At 42.5% G+C, this 17,634-nt stretch overlaps 1 protein-coding gene across 2 annotated transcripts in view; it reads left to right on the top strand.

Moving 5' to 3' along the window:
* Positions 1-17,634, top strand: part of LOC127914277 (teashirt homolog 1-like) — a 48,842-nt gene that overhangs the window by 1,136 nt on the left and 30,072 nt on the right. Inside the window, exons 1-2 of one of the 2 annotated variants that reach the window (XM_052489342.1) lie at positions 347-594; positions 752-1,327. In XM_052489342.1, coding sequence (XP_052345302.1) covers positions 1,288-1,327 — 40 coding nt within the window. In that variant the 5' untranslated portion in view covers positions 347-594; positions 752-1,287. Of the gene's footprint in view, positions 1-346; positions 595-751; positions 1,328-17,634 lie in introns of those variants that run through there. The other variant, XM_052489343.1, reaches the window with a different exon arrangement.

The following is a 17,634-nucleotide window of genomic DNA, read 5'->3' as shown; positions in this document are numbered from 1 at the left end:
TGGGTTTGACATAGGATAGCATTATGTCAGGCAAAATAAAGTTGCTGTGAGTTTATTTCATATGATGATGATGATGAGCTAATTGTAGTAATATAGCCTAACCTAGTAACAGTGTTGTAATAATTGACTAATTGCCATAATAACATTCCGCATGAAGTTTATGGATCAATATTTCAAAGCAACATTTTGATATTAGCCTACCGATGCAAGCATTCCTTTGTCAAGTCATTTCAATTTTAATCAGAGGAAAAACAAGACAATTAAGAAGATTGACAGGTGGGTTCTACTGTCAGGGTGACGCTTGTAGCGCGAGGGGAGGAGTAAAAATGAAGCAGGAAAAGCCACTCGATGCGTCTGTCTATCAGTTGAGACTGTCTGAAACGCTTCTCGATTCCCTGCGTTTTCATTTTTTTCCTCGGAGGAGCAGACGAGACCTCGGTTCACTCCCTGGAGTTTACAGAAGAACAATTCTCTCCGCGAGGGTGGATGCCTGCACCTTGTTTGTTTCTCTTTAGTCTCAGGCACCTCACCACGTCAACCACCTGCACATTCCTTGATCGGCGGCTGATAATAATTATTTTCACGACTAGAAATGTAAGTAGAATCCCTAACTTACCACCCCGGCTCAAACTAGAGAGGGGAGAAAAGTATCCGCTGACGGCGAGGCTTGATCCGACTAGGTGGCGTGGTGACGGACTGACATTAACCATCTAATGCCTGTCTATTTTCTCTCAATTCTGCTTTGTTTCAGATCTGAGCTTGCAGCGCAGCCTTCCACGGAAATACATTTCAAAGGTGTTCGCTCACACTGGACTTATTTGTTTATCTTCAGAGTTTATTTATTTTGGAGTGAAGGCGATACAAAGTAGCCCCAACACCGCCATATAGCCCCCTATGGCAGCAGGGGAGTGACTGAAACTTGGCTTCGATGTCTGCCTCTTTTTCTGACACACAGAGATGAGGAAAGATGTTATTTGATAGACATGTTCTCAGCTGGCGCAATTCGTGCATCGTTTTGATATCACAGAACCCCGTTTTTTTCGTTTGTCCTTTATCTTCAGTCATTTGTTTCTATTCGTAGGCCTAAAGGACATATTTAGTTACATTGTGGCCGTTTCAGGTTGTCTGGCATAAGCCCACAATTACAAAAGAAACAAACCATTCTAATAGAAAAAACTGTTGACAGTTATTTCCCGAAAAAAAAAAGGTTCGGGATGGTTTTTCTCCACTGACAGACTAATTGTTTTGAATCCTGCATGAAAAGTACCGTGGAACGTGACGGTCACTATGCCGAGGAGAAAGCAGCAAGAGCCCAGGCGATCAGCAGGTAAGCACCGGCGCACACACACACATTCATTTTCACCATCGCTTACTAAATGGAGATCAAATGTTGGACTTTGTATTTTTAATTCACTAAATGTTTTATTTTTCCCTTTTACATTTTTCCTGTTATGCATATGTAATAGCCTAAAAATAAGTTTTACCTTCAACACATCTTCATTAGTTGACCATTATTATTTTCTATTTTGCCATATGATTTCAGTAGACCACGGTACGTTTTGTAGTGACACGATAGGCCTAATGTGTTAACTTGCCAGAAAAGTCGACTACTTAGGTAGCTATATAAACGAAACGTTAGAGATAGAGTTTCTATTGGGGTCCATTGCAGTGTTAAAGAGCGAGTAATAATGAATAATTGACTCCGAAAGAGGGGGAGAAAAAACTGGCCAGAGCCGGTTTTCTTTCTTTTCGGTTTTATTAGAGGATTGCCATCATTGATTTGATGCGTGATTGATCGCCTGTCATGTGGCAGCCTTTGATCTATTCATCCCTGATAAACATCAATACATCTCTCCATGGAGACACGCATGCTCCTTACGAATCTAGCCACTCAAAGGACAACCCCCGGTTGTCTTAAAAAAAGGAAGGAAAAAAGTTTTCAAAAGGAGAGAAATCCTTATCTCTTTATTGTTTTCCAGAGAAAATAATAGAGGGAAAAAAGAGAAAGAAAGGAAATGGAAGAGGGAGGGGGGTGGAAGTGTTTTGAAGATCACAGAAATGACTAAATCCTAATTAATTGGGGTACCTGAATTAGCCTACCAACAGTAGCCCCCCCCTGGTCTGGGTTAAAGACACGGAGGTTTGCACTTCTTATCCAAATGCACACCCTCCTCTCATCCTACAGAACACTTTACCAATGCAGTCCATGTCTACATCCACAGGACTGTAGTATTTACTATCTAACAACCACGGATAAACCAGATGTCGAAACACAAGGTTGAGGTCTAGTGATTTGGATTTCGACTCTCATCTCTTTTTCAAGCCGCTTTAAACAAATGTAAATGAGTGACAGGGATTTCCACCTCTGTGCTAATGAGGTGCAGCCTTTGAAGTTGGGCACTAACAAGTGGAGTGAACAAAAGACAGTTCTAGAATTTTAAAGAGGTTCTGAAATATGAGGTGTAAAGCGGACCGAACAGGAGGGCCCGGGCAGCGAAGACTTTGAACTCAGCAGGTTTATCATTTTAAATAGGCGCCAAATGACGGGGAGTCAGTCTGGATTGACTGGGAAGAGTAGTCAACTAGTACTTCTCTCTACAGTTCATACACTTCTGACACACAGTGTTGACTAGCCATCTTATGCTTTATACTCACTGTTGAGTAGCATCTGATTCGTCTCTTGTCTTGTAATCACATTTTTTTTAAAAGAAGCTGGGTAGCAGGCTATAGGATCGCATGTAGGCTGTTCCCAACAGATCAGATCTTACATGAAAACATGCCATCACCTTGACCCCTCAACATGGTCCTATTGATCTGCTTGCCTGTCATTGACCGGCTTATACATTATGGCCTTTAATGGTCAATCACAACTTGGCAGACGGGAGTGTCACCGTTCTGTCATGATCATGACCATTTGTTGGAAACAACAGCACCCTCCAACCCTCCCCTTTAACACAAATACAGACACACGCTCAACTAAAGCATGATGGTCCAGTGTTTCAATGCTAGCTAGTCGCTACTGAACCATGCCTGGTACTCTTGTAGCCTATAAGGAAATGGAGAGGGAGAGTCGAGGTAGTATCGCCATGGTAGTACCATGGTAATAGAGGTTTAGAGAATGAGCACTCGAGCGATCATCAGGCAAAAGAGGTTGTTGTGAGTTATATTTTCACTGAGCGGGTTGACGCCAGGTTCAACCAAAACAAATGTGGATACCCAGGGGTACAGGACTGGACATTATAGAGGATGGCTGAACGGAGCACCACGAGGAGACATGTCTGGACACATTTTATTTGTATTTATTTTTCACTAGTGTCAGGGGTTAGAATAGAGTGACATTTAATATGGGACCTTTTACGTTCTGTGTGGGTTTGTTTGTGTGTGTGAGAACGTTTAACGGTTGTAAATGGGGCCATAGCCGTACAAAAGGCCTTTCCCCGATATACAGTATACGTAGTGTCACGGGAAAACCATAATATCTACTCCTCTTATTTCAGATATCCTGTCATTTAAGGTTAAGATGAGCTACGGTTTGTATCCTACAAGAGTATTTAAGGCAGTTGGTAAGAGTGTCTATATGTGTTACTTTATTTGAGGTCTCATTTTGTCCTTGAATATCAGTATCAGTTGATGGTGATGTAAAAAAGAAAGAGAGAAGAGTGACGTTGTCTTTCATTAAATTGGAAGGTTGTGTGTCTCAGCCAGTCAGAGCTAGTAGTCTGGGGAGAAAAACATCTCTTTCCCAGGGATAGAGGCTTCTTGATTATCCGAGAGAAAAGGTAAGGTTGCTTCTCTGGGCTTCATTAGAGAAGGCCCCTAATTATCTGTAAACCTGATGGATTTGTGACGGGCCCTAACGATTAATGCTGACAAATTCAGTAAGGTGTCAAGTCCGCATCTGCCTTGATGTAATCAAGTTGATATTATACAGTCCCCATAGCCCCTAGTGCAGTATCAACTCAATTTGCTCGTGCAGGTGACAAATGGACTTTGCTACCTGACTAATCATGTCGGAGGAGACAATGCCTCTTAATGACCTCCCTAATCCTCCGCCTTTAACGACGCAATAAAGGCCAGACGCACAGAACCAAAATCAGCTGCGTCGTCACATGGAGGCTCCACTTCTGTATCAAATGGCGGTGCAATGTTTATGTTTCCCTTTTTTATATAGTCTAATAACCGTCATACTCCTGCAATTGTCTTTCTTAATATCCCATGTGATTGTTACTGTGCGTAAGAAGAGAAATTGTCGTTTTGAGGGTTTGTGAAGGTTTATAATGCGGGAAATGTAGCTAAGTTTTCCAGAACATTTTCTGGGTGGGGCCTATTTATAATTATTTTTGTACAAAATTTGGTCAGTGTAAAATGAAATGATAATAGTACGTTAATATGTTTATGCAACATAATTCTAGTATGCAAAGTATAGCTTTTATTTGATGGTACATTGTGTAAATGTTTTGAAGCAGCACAGTGAGGGAGACACACACACACACACACACACACACACACACACACACACACACACACACACACAACACCTTTTCACGTCTTCATGTCTAAACCACGTACAGCCCTAGTCTTAATGTGTGGAAAATGTATCACTCCCGCTCTTGTGTTTAGGGGCCATTCTAGAAACCTGGTAAAACAAAAAAAATCTCCCAGTATATTTGGAGTGGGTTAAGAAGCCCAGTGCCCTGGGATAAATGGTTTAGCATGCCCCGGGGTCGCTAAGATTACACAACGACCTTTGTGCTCTAACTTGACGATGCTGTTACGTGATATTCTGCCCTCGAAATAATCAGCATGCCGAGATTTATGTGGCCCACTCTTAAATCAACGGCCTGAGGAGGACCGGCTTACACGAGGTGTATTTCTCCATTTTATTTCCCTGTAGTTGTCTGCCAAAAATATATTTTGGGAGTAATCTGAAAACTATATTAATCTGGAAGCCCGGAGAACATAAAGATTTGTTTTTGGAGGTGCGTGCAAATGTAGTGGACAATTTAGTCAAGGTCAAGGAAATGTTAAGCGAATTCAATGTTTCACACGATTTTTCTCTGAAGTCGACCGAGACATCAACGTTTGTCGTTGTTAGAATTGTGAATAGGACATTTGTGAGTGCAAAGATATATCGAAATGCCTCTTAATAGGAACATGTGTGTGCTGTTGTGTGTGTGTTGTGGTGGAATAAATGCTGATGCTAGAGTGCTACAAGAGTAGTCGTTGTAGCACTCTAGTGTCTCCCTTCTGTTGGGCCCTGCGTTTAGAGTATGTGAGAGGGCAGTACATTGACACTCTGTTTACCATATGAGTAACACAAGGACTCCAAGCTAACTAGGACACACAAACGTCACAAACATATCACTAATGTACAGTGAAATACAGTAGGGTGTTTTTCTGTGTGTGTGTGTAACAGTTCCCTGAGTGTGTGTTTGGCGGTCAGGCTCTCTTCTCTCTGTTTCACTAGAGGTTACTTTAATTGGAGCGCCTGTGTCGTTAGCAGGTGGCATCGATTTCTTTCGTCGATAGCCAGTTTTGCTCTTCTGCCACCCTCTGAGACTAATAGTTAAATTTGCATCTGGGAATTGAGCCAGTCAAAGGTCAAACATGCTCAGCTCTTTTTTTTTTTTAATGCCTTCAGTCGCCCAACCTCTACTGCCATATCTGGAGTTGTGTGTGTGTGTGTGTGTGTGTGTGTTTATTAGTCACAACTATATTTCAGATATAAGGCATATATGAGAGTAGGTGACTTTGGGAATATTTTTTGTAAGTGTTTTAAGCCATACAATCATACATATATTTTTGTGTACGCATCCAGTACTGTATGTGTGAAGCTAAGGATACATTTCATATAATGTTTAAGCTCGTCTTATCTCTCTCTTTCTTTCTCATTCTTTCACTAAGCTGCCCTCGGGGCACGATGCTACCATCAGAAGAGTGTCGCCCTCTCTGCACTGTAGACACACACACACACACACACACACACTGTGGCACGGTGGGAGGTCATAATGGGGGTGGCTTAGTATGATGGGAAATCGTATCATTAAAGCAGCCAGATGTGCTTTGTGGCTCAGGAGCAAAATGTCTCCGGAGTGGGGTTGTGGGACAGAAAAGAAAAGAACGTCAAACATAGAGAAGAAGGCAACCCTCTGGGATTGGATTCACTAGTCCAGTCCTCTCGGTTTACTTGGTCACCGTTATTATAGTTTTAACTACTTTTTATTTTATTTTACATGAAAGTATTGTAGTCATGTTATTTGTATGGACTTTTAATTGGATTGAGAACGAGAGTAAATGCAGCACAGTAACTGTACTAATAAATATTTAAGTGAGTTTGTGTTTTCTTTTGATGCTAAAGTCCCGTTTTGTTACATACGTTATTCCGTAGATAGTGTTTAATGCTGAGTAGGCTTATTGTATTCCGTATAGTAGTTACAGCCTAGGTGGTTTTTAACAGCAAATTATTGTAAAATTGTTGCCGCTTTATTCGGTTCATAATTTGAGAGAAGTCAATAACATGAAAATGTAGTTAAGTAAAGTATTCTATTTCCAGTGAGTACATTTGTTCTCTTGATCAGCGGTAGTGTTCCTCCTCGAGAGGCTTGGCAGTGCTATGGGATGTCTGTACCAGCCAAATTGAACATGTTTCTGCCATCAATAAAAGATGAGCAATTACAGAATATTTTGTCTAATAAGTATTTGAATTTCTCGGCGCAGAAAAACATGTAGCTTACCCACTCATTACATCAGTTAGCAAGGGACGAGCACGGAGAACGGGAGGCACGTGCTTTGATGCCAACAAACAAACAGACAAACAAGATGGGCCTACTACAGAGGAGCCGATCCCTACCCAGGGACACCCTCGCGCTCATCCTCCTCCCTCTTTCTGTTTCTCTCACGTCCATCTTATCTCTCTCCCCCTGTCTTTCTTGCCCCCTCCCTCTTCCTAACATGTATCCCTCACACCCCCCCTATCTTACTAGTTTAAATACCTCTCTCTCATTGTGTCTTCTACTCTTTTCCCAACATCAAAGCTCTCCGAAACCTCTGAATAGGAACATGCGTGTGCTGTTGTGTGTGTGTGTGTTTGATGGAATACATGCTGATTCCAAGGGTAGTCGTGTAGCACTGGTGTCTCCCTTCTGTTGGGCCCTGCGTTTAGAGTATGTGAGAGGGCAGTACTCAAACCCCCTTTAAAAAAAAAAATAATAATTAAAAGCAAAGCAGTATGTAGATCGGCGGCAAAACGCAGGGGAGCGAAAGAACGAAAGAAAAGGGGGTGAGGAGGAGAGGAAAAAAGAAGAGGGGGTAGCTACTTGCTAGGCAGGCAGCAACAGGGCTGGAGGGGGGCAGTTCCACAGGACGGGTATTAAAGCTGACAGATGAACGGGACGATGGACAAATTCTCCTGCAGCAGCTGTGACTGCCGCCATTATCCTGACAGGTGTCAATTAAGAATTACTGCCGGGTGGAGTGGGCCAGGGCGACCCCTCCTCTCTCGCCCAGCTGTCGGCTTGTGAAAGAAATAACACTGTACCCGTGTCACGTTGGTTAGCCCCCCTAGCAGTAGACCCCCGAAAACAACGAGCGGTGTCGAGCGCGCCAATCGATAAAGTGCTGTATTTGTAATTATTGCGCCCTTCGGTCCGTGGAGGGCTGTGGCGCCCGATGGGTGATGTTAGCCAGAGATAAGGACTTCCCATGATCCTCCTCTTCACCAGACCTCACCAAGGTAGATGGGAGAGGGGTGTGTTGAGGAAAATGTGTCGGGACGGGTGGCCTCTATCCTGTGTGGAGTACCCGTGAGGCCAAAGTCAGACTGGCAAACCTTCCCTCTGACAGAGCGACCAAACCTCCTCGCCATCTATTTCTTTGACCCCCCTCTCCCACCACCCCCTCTCTCTATTTCAGGACAGGCTAATCTCACAGTCGCACACATTGTAAAGTGGCTAGCTCTGTTCAATGAGTGAGAAAATGAACACTTGTCATTGGCAGTCGTGGAGGCTTACTTCCTCCCTAAATGATGCTTTAACTCACATCTAACACACACCCCACTGCTCGTCCCAATCCATTTCACTATTGTGTGTGTGTGTGTGTGTGTGTGTGTGTGTGTGTGTGTGTGTGTGTGTGTGTGTGTGTGTGTGTGTGTGTGTGTGTGTGTGTGTGTGTGTGTGTGTGTGTAGAAAAAAGAAAGTCAAAGAAACAGATTTTCTCCCAACTGTTGGCAGGAGTTTAGTTGAGTGTGAGTGTACAGTAGTTGGATGTTTGAAAGGCAGGTAGGGAGGAAGTCATTCTGAGACCCATACTGCTTCCACCACATCATTACTGAGGGCATTGCTGGGAGTTGTAGGAAATGACGTCATCGGCATGACTGGTAAAATGCCCTCTTCACTGACTATGCTCAGCTCTTGCAGTAGGGGTTGCAGAGAAGTGTGTCGTTTGTCATTGGGATAGTTTAGCTGGAGGTGTGTGTGTGTGTGTGTGTGTGTGTGTGTGTGTGTGTGTGTGTGTGTGTGTGTGTGTGTGTGTGTGTGTGTGTGTGTGTGTGTGTGTGTGTGTGTGTGTGTGTGTGTTTGCCTGTGTGCGTGAGAGGAGAACATAGATACAAGTGATAGCTGAACAGTATGACTGTAGGTGTGTGAATGTCATTTTGTATTGTACCACATCTACTACATTCTGAATGATTGTTTTTCCAACGGAAATACATTTGATCACAACACAGTCTCATACACTTTCGTTGAGAGAGTGAGTATGTATCACATGCATATTACATAGTATTATCAAACCAGTTAAACACCTAGTATGGGATATAGAATATTAATATGCTAAAACCATTTATAAACAGCCTTCATGGAATAGACAACCGGTGACAGAAGAGAAGTATTAGAAGAGAGCTGAGAACTCGGGGAATATTCAGTTATGGAGATTTACATGCTCATGTGGGAGTTGTTTCTTAGGAAATTCCTCCCTAGAAATCATTTGCCATTTAAAAAAAAATAACTGGGAAAGAGACGATACTATCAGTGTTATTTTTCCATTCTGTAGTATTTGCATATCTCGTTGTTTTAAATAAGGCTTCCCTCCAAGTGAAATGCTAGCTTTTTATAGCCCCTGTGCTTCACCTTTTCCTACTCAGGCCCCCCCCGCCCCCCCCGCCATTTCTCACACTGGCCCCAGACTGCTCCAAGCTATTATCAAACTTGCGTTTTATTCCATATTCCATCCCCATGCAAATCGGATGTGCTCTCTCTTATCACCCCCCAAACGGTTGTGTGTAATCAAAGTAAGCGGCAGAGCTAAAGGGAAGCAGCGCTTCGCGCCGAGATGGATGGTGGGATTAAATATTAACCGGATGCGGCTGACTTAAGGCAGTGTTTTACATAGCAGCTCACGTCGCGGCGGTCTGCCATGCATTGATCCCCTCGCCCGGCGCCGTTACCCGTTTGGCAGCAGAGTCACATATTTTTTTTTACCATCATCTTTTCCAGCGGCCAGCCTAGGCAGGGGAGGGTGCGAGGTACAACTCCCCCCCCGCCCCCTGCTTTTAAAGGGGTAGGTGAGATGGATGATAGCAATTTGAAATGTTGTTTGTGTGTGTGATCATGGAGATTGTTTTATTATTACCACAGTATAACCACTGGGATGATTCATTGAGGCAAACACACAGCGTACGGAGGCTCAGTGAGCAGAGGTACCGGGAACCACAGAAATAGAATTACTAGACGGGATGAAGCCCCTCAAATCAGTCTATTTCTATTGCTAGGACTTTCAGCAACGCTGGGCCAATTACAGTGGGGCAAAAAAGTATTTAGTCAGCCACCACTTGTGCAAGTTCTCCCACTTAAAAAGATGAGAGAGGCCGGTAATTTTCATCATAGGTACACTTCAACTATGACCGACAAAATTAGGGGAAAAAATCTGGAAAATCACATTGTAGGATTTTTTATGAATTTATTTTCAAATTAGGGTGGAAAATAAGTATTTGGTCATCTACAAACAAGCAAGATTTCTGGCTCACAGACCTGTAACTTCTTCTTTAAGAGGCTCCTTTGTCCTCCACTCGTTATCTGTATTAATGGCACCTGTTTGAACATGTTATCAGTATAAAAGAAACCTGTCCACAACCTCAAACAGTCACACTCCAAACTCCACTATGGCCAAGACCAAAGAGATGTCAAAGGACACCAGAAACACAATTGTAGACCTGCACCAGGCTGGGAAGACTGAATCTGCAATAGGTAAGCAGCTTAGTTTGAAGAAATCAACTGTGGGAGCAATTATTGGGAAATGGAAGACATACAAGACCACTAATAATCTCCCTCGATCTGGGGCTCCACGCAAGATCTCACCCCGTGGGGTCAAAATGATCACAAGAACGGTGAGCAAAAATCCCAGAACCACACGGGGGGACCTAGTGAATGACCTGCAGAGAGCTGGGACCAAAATAACAAAGCCTACCATCAGTAACACACTATGCCGCCAGGGACTCAAATCCTGCAGTGCCAGACGTGTCCCCCTGCTTAAGCCAGTAAATGTCCAAGCCCGTCTGAAGTTTGCTAGAGAGCATTTGGATGATCCAGAAGAAGATTGGGAGAATGTCATGTGGTCAGATAAAACCAAAATATAACTTTTTGGTAAAAACTGAACTTGTCGTGTTTGGAGGACAAAGAATGCTGAGTTGCATCCAAAGAACACCATACCTACTGTGAAGAATGGGGGTGGAAACATCATGCTTTGGGGCTGTTTTTCTGCAAAGGGACCAGGACGACTGATCCGTGTAAAGGAAAGAATGATTGGGGCCATGTTTCGTGAGATTTTGAGTGAAAACCTCCTTCCATACCTATCAGCAAGGGCATTGAAGATGAAACGTGGCTGGGTCTTTCAGCATGACAATGATCCCAAACACACCGTCCAGGCAACGAAGGAGTGGCTTCGTAAGAAGCATTTCAAGGTCCTGGAGTGGCCTAGCCAGTCTCCAGATCTCAACCCCATAGAAAATCTTTGGAAGGAGTTGAAAGTCCGTGTTACCCAGCAACAGCCCCAAAACATCACTGCTCTAGAGGAGATCTGCATGGAGGAATGGGCCAAAATACCAGCAACAGTGTGTGAAAACCTTGTGAAGACTTACAGAAAACGTTTGACCTCTGTTATTGCCAACAAAGGGTATATAACAAAGTATTGAGATAAACTTTTGTTATTGAGCAAATACTTATTTTCCACCATAATTTGCAAATAAATTAATTAAAAATCCTACAATGTGATTTTCTGGATTTTTTTTCTTCTAATTTTGTCTGTCATAGTTGAAGTGTACCTATGATGAAAATTACAGGCCTCTCTCATCTTTTTAAGTGGGAGAACTTGCACAATTGGTGGCTGACTAAATACTTTTTTGCCCCACTGTATGTGTATTTAGGGTTCTGCTTAGCCTCCCATGATCAACCGAGGAGTCCAACACTGTGGACTGTGTCGTTTCGCGACCTGCCCCTATACAGTCGCTTATATACGCACTCTGAACTGTGCGACTAGCATACACTGGCCTTTTTGTTTAATTTTTCTCTCTATTTTCTTTCCCCACCACTTCCTCTTCTGTAATTAAAAGTGAACCCCCCCCCCCAAAAAAAACAACTAAACAAAAACAAAATGTTAACAATGGCCTCAGTGTGTTTGTAACCGCAACACACTGGACGTATGAATGACGTTATGCTAGCTAAAGGCAACAGTGTTTGTAGGGTCGGTCAGTGTTGGTGCCTCATGGTAAAACAGGCGATATGCGGCGGGTCTCACAGGCATGCTATGCTGTTAGCAGTGCTGCTACGGGTGTGTGGGGTCAGTTTCAGTAGTGTTGCTCAGGAATTGTGTTTGTGTGCTTAGGCATTGTTTGATTCTCTCTCTCCCTCTGTGTGTGTGTGTCTCACGCTCTCTGTGTGTGTGCGCGCGCCTGTGTGTGTGTGTGTGAAGGCCCTCGGGTATTTATAAATGCAGTGTCGGTCCTGTGGTGGAGCATTGCAGCCCCGTAGTCACTGAAGGAGGAGGTCAAACATGGCAAGGGGCTCATCACTCAGCCCTAATGATGCCTTGTTTTCCCGCCCCTCTCCCTGCTAGCACCCAGCCAGAGTGCACATCTGACGGGGTCATCCGTGGGTCACGACCCCCAAGGTGGCCGCCCGGGCCCTCTCACTAGACGACTCTTGTTTTTGTTTGCCCTCTCTCTCTCTGTCTCTGTCTCTCTTTCTCTCTGTCTCTGTGTGTGCTTTAACTATCTATTCTCTCTCTCTCTCTCTCTCTCTCTCTCTCTCTCTCTCTCTCTCTCTCTCTCTCTCTCTCTCTCTCTCTCTCTCTCTCTCTCTCTCTCTCTCTCTCTCTCTCTCTCTCTCTCTGTGTGTGTGTGCTTTAGACTATCTATTCTCTCTCTCCCTCCCCCCTCAGTCAAAGTAGCTGGTCCCCATAGCAACACATTGTGAACTCTTTTAATGTTGTAGTGGTTCAGTGGACCAATAATGTGTGGAATCCGTGTTGATGAATACCCTGTGTTGGTGCCTGTAATCTGGTCCTCTCCTATTCCTCATTCCTGACATTTCTGACAAGACACACTAACTGATCTCTTATCAGTCTCTCCTCATTCTACCTCATCATTCAGGAAGGATGTCAAAGGATCCCTCTGCATTATGTGGCTGTCTTTTTCTTTCAGTCAACCACATGGTTGGATGGTATGTGCTGAACTACTGATCCTGAATCAGTCAATATTTTAAGTTTATTCACACCCTCTGTTTTTCTGTACCGACTTTTGGTTGCATGACGATTGAGAGGGGACACTCAAACATTTCCTCTGTCACAGCTGATTCAAACTATGGGGTTTGTTGGCTGTCAAATCTCCTGAGAACTGATAACAGGTCAGCCGTTAGAGAGAGAGAGAGATAGAGAGGGAGGTAGGTAGGGAGGGAGGGAGGGAGGGAGGGAGGGAGGGAGGGAGGGAGGGAGAGAGAGAGTTGCCTCACATGCTGCTGTGTGGGCGGCGTACGCAGTCGAAGGGTCAGTGGGGTGCTGTGATAGGCTAATCTAACAGGCAGGGAGGGTCGGCCATGTCTCACAGAGCTCTTAATTGGCTGTGCTCGATTTCTCTACGAAATGTCATCTCATCACCCCCCCCAAACTATTTTGGAGTGTGATCGTCAAACAGATATACAGAGCTATTAGTTATTGCATGCGGTGTATATTCATTCTGTGGGATCATGTTCATTACAGCGTTGTCCTTTTCATAGACAGATGCATGACAGATGACCCAGTAGGGAGACAGTCATCCTGAATAACCGGAATGTGCCAAGGCCCCGCTATGTTCATACCTTGTTTACTTCCTCACTGTCATAAATCTTCGATTCACCTCAGACACTGCAGTGCCCTTCCTCGAGTTGTACTAGATTAGTACATCATTATAAGCTGTGTCATTGTGTGAGTGAGAACCAAACCAGGCCCCAAGCTAGCTGTCTCTGAGCATGCCTGTGTCAGGGAAAGAGAGAGGGGAGAAGAGCAGGGGGGGGAGAAAAGGAGGCGGCTTACTGGGCTAAAGAACCTAAATCCTCATAAAAAAAAAGAACATGCACTCGGCCCAGGACAAGAGAGAGGTAGAGAGAGAGAGGAGGGAAAGAAGTTGATTTCCTTTTTCAGCAGAGCCATACATCACAGGGCCTCCCAGCTGCAGTGTCATGGGCTGACAGAATGACATGTGTCATTTATCAAAGGGGCCAGGCCGGGGCCTTGGGAAACGTGCACCACAAAGCCTGAGAGAGTTCATTCCAACGCCCCCCCCCTCCCCCATCTACGTCTCCACTCCGCCCCCGCCGTTCTCTCTCTTTCCTCACCCCTTCGCTCTCCTCGCTTCGCCTGGTGCCAAAAAAAGGCCCTGTAATGTTTTCTGTCTTCCCAACACCAACACTGCACTACACACACACACACACACACACACACACACACACACACACACACACACACACACACACACACACACACACACACACACACACACACACACACACACACACACAGGGGTCCTGCCTGTAAACAGCTGTGGAGTGTGTGTGTCTCACTGTAACTCCTCAGGGGGCTGTTGTTGTTCAAGGCTTAGATCACTGTTACTAGTGCTAAGCATGGTTTGGCCCTGCCTGCCCCCCTTCCTCCCACATCATTCTTCGCTGTAGTCACTAACATACTAGTTACTACTTATGTTACTTTTGTTTTTTTTGTCTCTTGTTCTGGTCTACAACATCGTCTCCCAGTATCTCGTTTTGATATGTGTTTGTTTAGGTCCGTGTGTGTGTGTTTCTGTGCGTCCGCGTGTTTACGTCTGTGTGTGTGTTGGTTGTGTGCTCGTTACCTGCTGTTGCCGGAGTTGTTTGACAGAGTTATTATCTCCTACCCAGGCTGTCATCCCCCAGTGAGGTCCTTGGGGTTAGCAGCACTACCAAACGCCTCACCCCTACCCCCCTTCTACCCCCACCGGCCTCCCCAACAGGGTTAGAACACCATCACCAGGCGCCTCCTGAATCAATAAACACACTCACCCTGGTGTGGCAGGGACACGGAGCACCAGACTGGGCTTAGGTGTCTGCTCTCTCTCTCTCGCTCTCTCTCTCTCGCTCTCTCTCTCTCTCTCCTATCTTTCTGTTATTTATGTATCTCTCTCTCTCTCCTATCTTTCTGTTATTTATGTATCTCTCTCTCTCCTATCTTTCTGTTATTTATGTATCTCTTTCTCTCTCCTATCTTTCTGTTATTTATGTATCTCTTTCTCTCCTATATTTCTGTTATTTATGTATCTCTCTCTCCTATCTTTCTGTTATTTATGTATCTCTTCTCTCCTATCTTTCTGTTATTTATGTATCTCTTTCTCTCCTATATTTCTGTTATTTATGTATCTCTCTCTCTCTCCTATCTTTCTGTTATTTATGTATCTCTCTCTCTCCTATCTTTCTGTTATTTGTTATTTATCTTTCTGTTATTTATGTATCTCTCTCTCTCCTATCTTTCTGTTATTTATGTATCTCTCTCTCTCCTATCTTTCTGTTATTTATGTATCTCTCTCTCTCCTATCTTTCTGTTATTTATGTATCTCTCTCTCTCCTATCTTTCTGTTATTTATGTATCTCTCTCTCTCCTATCTTTCTGTTATTTATGTATCTCTCTCTCTCTCCTATATTTCTGTTATTTATGTATCTCTCTCTCTCTCCTATCTTTCTATCTTTCTGTTATTTATATCTCTCTCTCTCCTATCTTTCTGTTATTTATGTATCTCTCTCTCTCCTATCTTTCTGTTATTTATGTATCTCTTTCTCTCTCCTATCTTTCTGTTATTTATGTATCTCTTTCTCTCCTATATTTCTGTTATTTATTATCTCTCTCTCTCTCCTATCTTTCTGTTATTCTCTCTCTCTCCTATCTTTCTGTTATTTATGTATCTCTCTCTCTCTCCTATCTTTCTGTTATTTATGTATCTCTCTCTCTCCTATCTTTCTGTTATTTATGTATCTCTCTCTCTCCTATCTTTCTGTTATTTATGTATCTCTCTCTCTCCTATCTTTCTGTTATTTATGTATCTCTTTCTCTCCTATCTTTCTGTTATTTATGTATCTCTTTCTCTCCTATATTTCTGTTATTTTATGTATCTCTCTCTCTCTCTATCTCTCTCTATCTCTCTCTCTCTCTCTCTCCTATCTTTCTGTTATTTATGTATCTCTCTCTCTCTCCTATCTTTCTGTTATTTATGTATCTCTCTCTCTCCTATATTTCTGTTATTTATGTATCTCTCTCTCTCTCTCTCTCTCTCTCTCTCCTATCTTTCTGTTATTTATGTATCTCTCTCTCTCCTATCTTTCTGTTATTTATGTATCTCTCTCTCTCTCTCTCTCTCTCCTATCTTTCTGTTATTTATGTATCTCTCTCTCTCCTATCTTTCTGTTATTTATGTATCTCTCTCTCTCTCTCTCTCTCTCTCCTATCTTTCTGTTATTTATGTATCTCTCTCTCTCTCCTATCTTTCTGTTATTTATGTATCTCTCTCTCTATCTTTCTATCTCCTATCTCTGTTATTTATGTATCTCTCTCTCTCTCCTATCTTTCTGTTATTTATGTATCTCTCTCTCTCTATCTTTCTGTTATTTATGTATCTCTCTCTCCTATCTTTCTGTTATTTATGTATCTCTTTCTCTCTATATTTCTGTTATTTATGTATCTCTCTCTCTCTCTATCTTTCTGTTATTTATGTATCTCTCTCTCCTATATTTCTGTTATTTATGTATCTCTCTCTCTATCTTTCTCTATTTCTCTATCTCTCTCTCTCTCCTATCTTTCTGTTATTTATGTATCTTTCTCTCTCTCTCCTATCTTTCTGTTATTTATTATTCTCCTATCTTTCTGTTATTTATGTATCTCTCTCTCTCTCTATGTCTCTCTCTCTCCTATCTTTCTGTTATTTATGTATCTCTCTCTCTCTCCTATCTTTCTGTTATTTATGTATCTCTCTCTCTCTCTATCTTTCTGTTATTTATGTATCTCTCTCTCTCCTATCTTTCTGTTATTTATGTATCTCTCTCTCTCCTATCTTTCTGTTATTTATGTATCTCTCTCTCTCTCCTCCTATCTTTCTGTTATTTATGTATCTATCTTTCTCTCTCCTATCTATCTTTCTGTTATTTATGTATCTCTCTCTCTCCTATCTTTCTGTTATTTATGTATCTCTCTCTCTCCTATCTTTCTGTTATTTATGTCTCTCTCTCTATCTTTCTGTTATCTCTCCTATCTTTCTGTTATTTATGTATCTCTCTCTCTCCTATCTTTCTGTTATTTATGTATCTCTCTCTCCTATCTCTCTCTTTCTTTATTTATGTATCTCTCTCTCTCCTATCTTTCTGTTATTTATGTATCTCTCTCTCTCTCCTATCTTTCTGTTATTTATGTATCTCTCTCTCTCCTATCTTTCTGTTATTTATGTATCTCTCTCTCTCCTATCTTTCTGTTATTTATGTATCTCTCTCTCTCCTATCTTTCTGTTATTTATGTATCTCTCTCTCTCCTATCTTTCTGTTATTTATGTATCTCTCTCCTATCTTTCTGTTATTTATGTATCTCTCTCTCTCTATCTTTCTGTTATTTATGTATCTCTCTCTCTCCTATCTTTCTGTTATTTATGTATCTCTCTCTCTCTCCTATCTTTCTGTTATTTATGTATCTCTCTCTCTCCTATCTTTCTGTTATTTATGTATCTCTCTCTCTATCTTTCTGTTATTTATGTATCTCTCTCTCTCCTATCTTTCTGTTATTTATGTATCTCTCTCTCTCTATCTTTCTCTCTCTCTCTCCTATCTTTCTGTTATTTATGTATCTCTCTCTCTCTCCTATCTTTCTGTTATTTATGTATCTCTCTCTCTCCTATCTTTCTGTTATTTATGTATCTCTTCTCTCCTATCTTTCTGTTATTTATGTATCTCTCTCTCTCCTATCTTTCTGTTATTTATGTATCTCTCTCTATCTTTCTGTTATTTATGTCTCTCTCTCCTATCTTTCTGTTATTTATGTATCTCTCTCTCTTTATCTTTCTGTTATTTATGTATCTCTCTCTCTCTGTTATTCTATGTATCTCTCTCT

This window comes from Oncorhynchus keta, chromosome 31 (assembly GCF_023373465.1).
Source record: "Oncorhynchus keta strain PuntledgeMale-10-30-2019 chromosome 31, Oket_V2, whole genome shotgun sequence".
Taxonomy (NCBI): Eukaryota; Metazoa; Chordata; class Actinopteri; order Salmoniformes; family Salmonidae; genus Oncorhynchus; species Oncorhynchus keta.
Note: the sequence above shows the minus strand (reverse complement) of the source record. Positions and strands in the feature narration are given on the sequence as shown.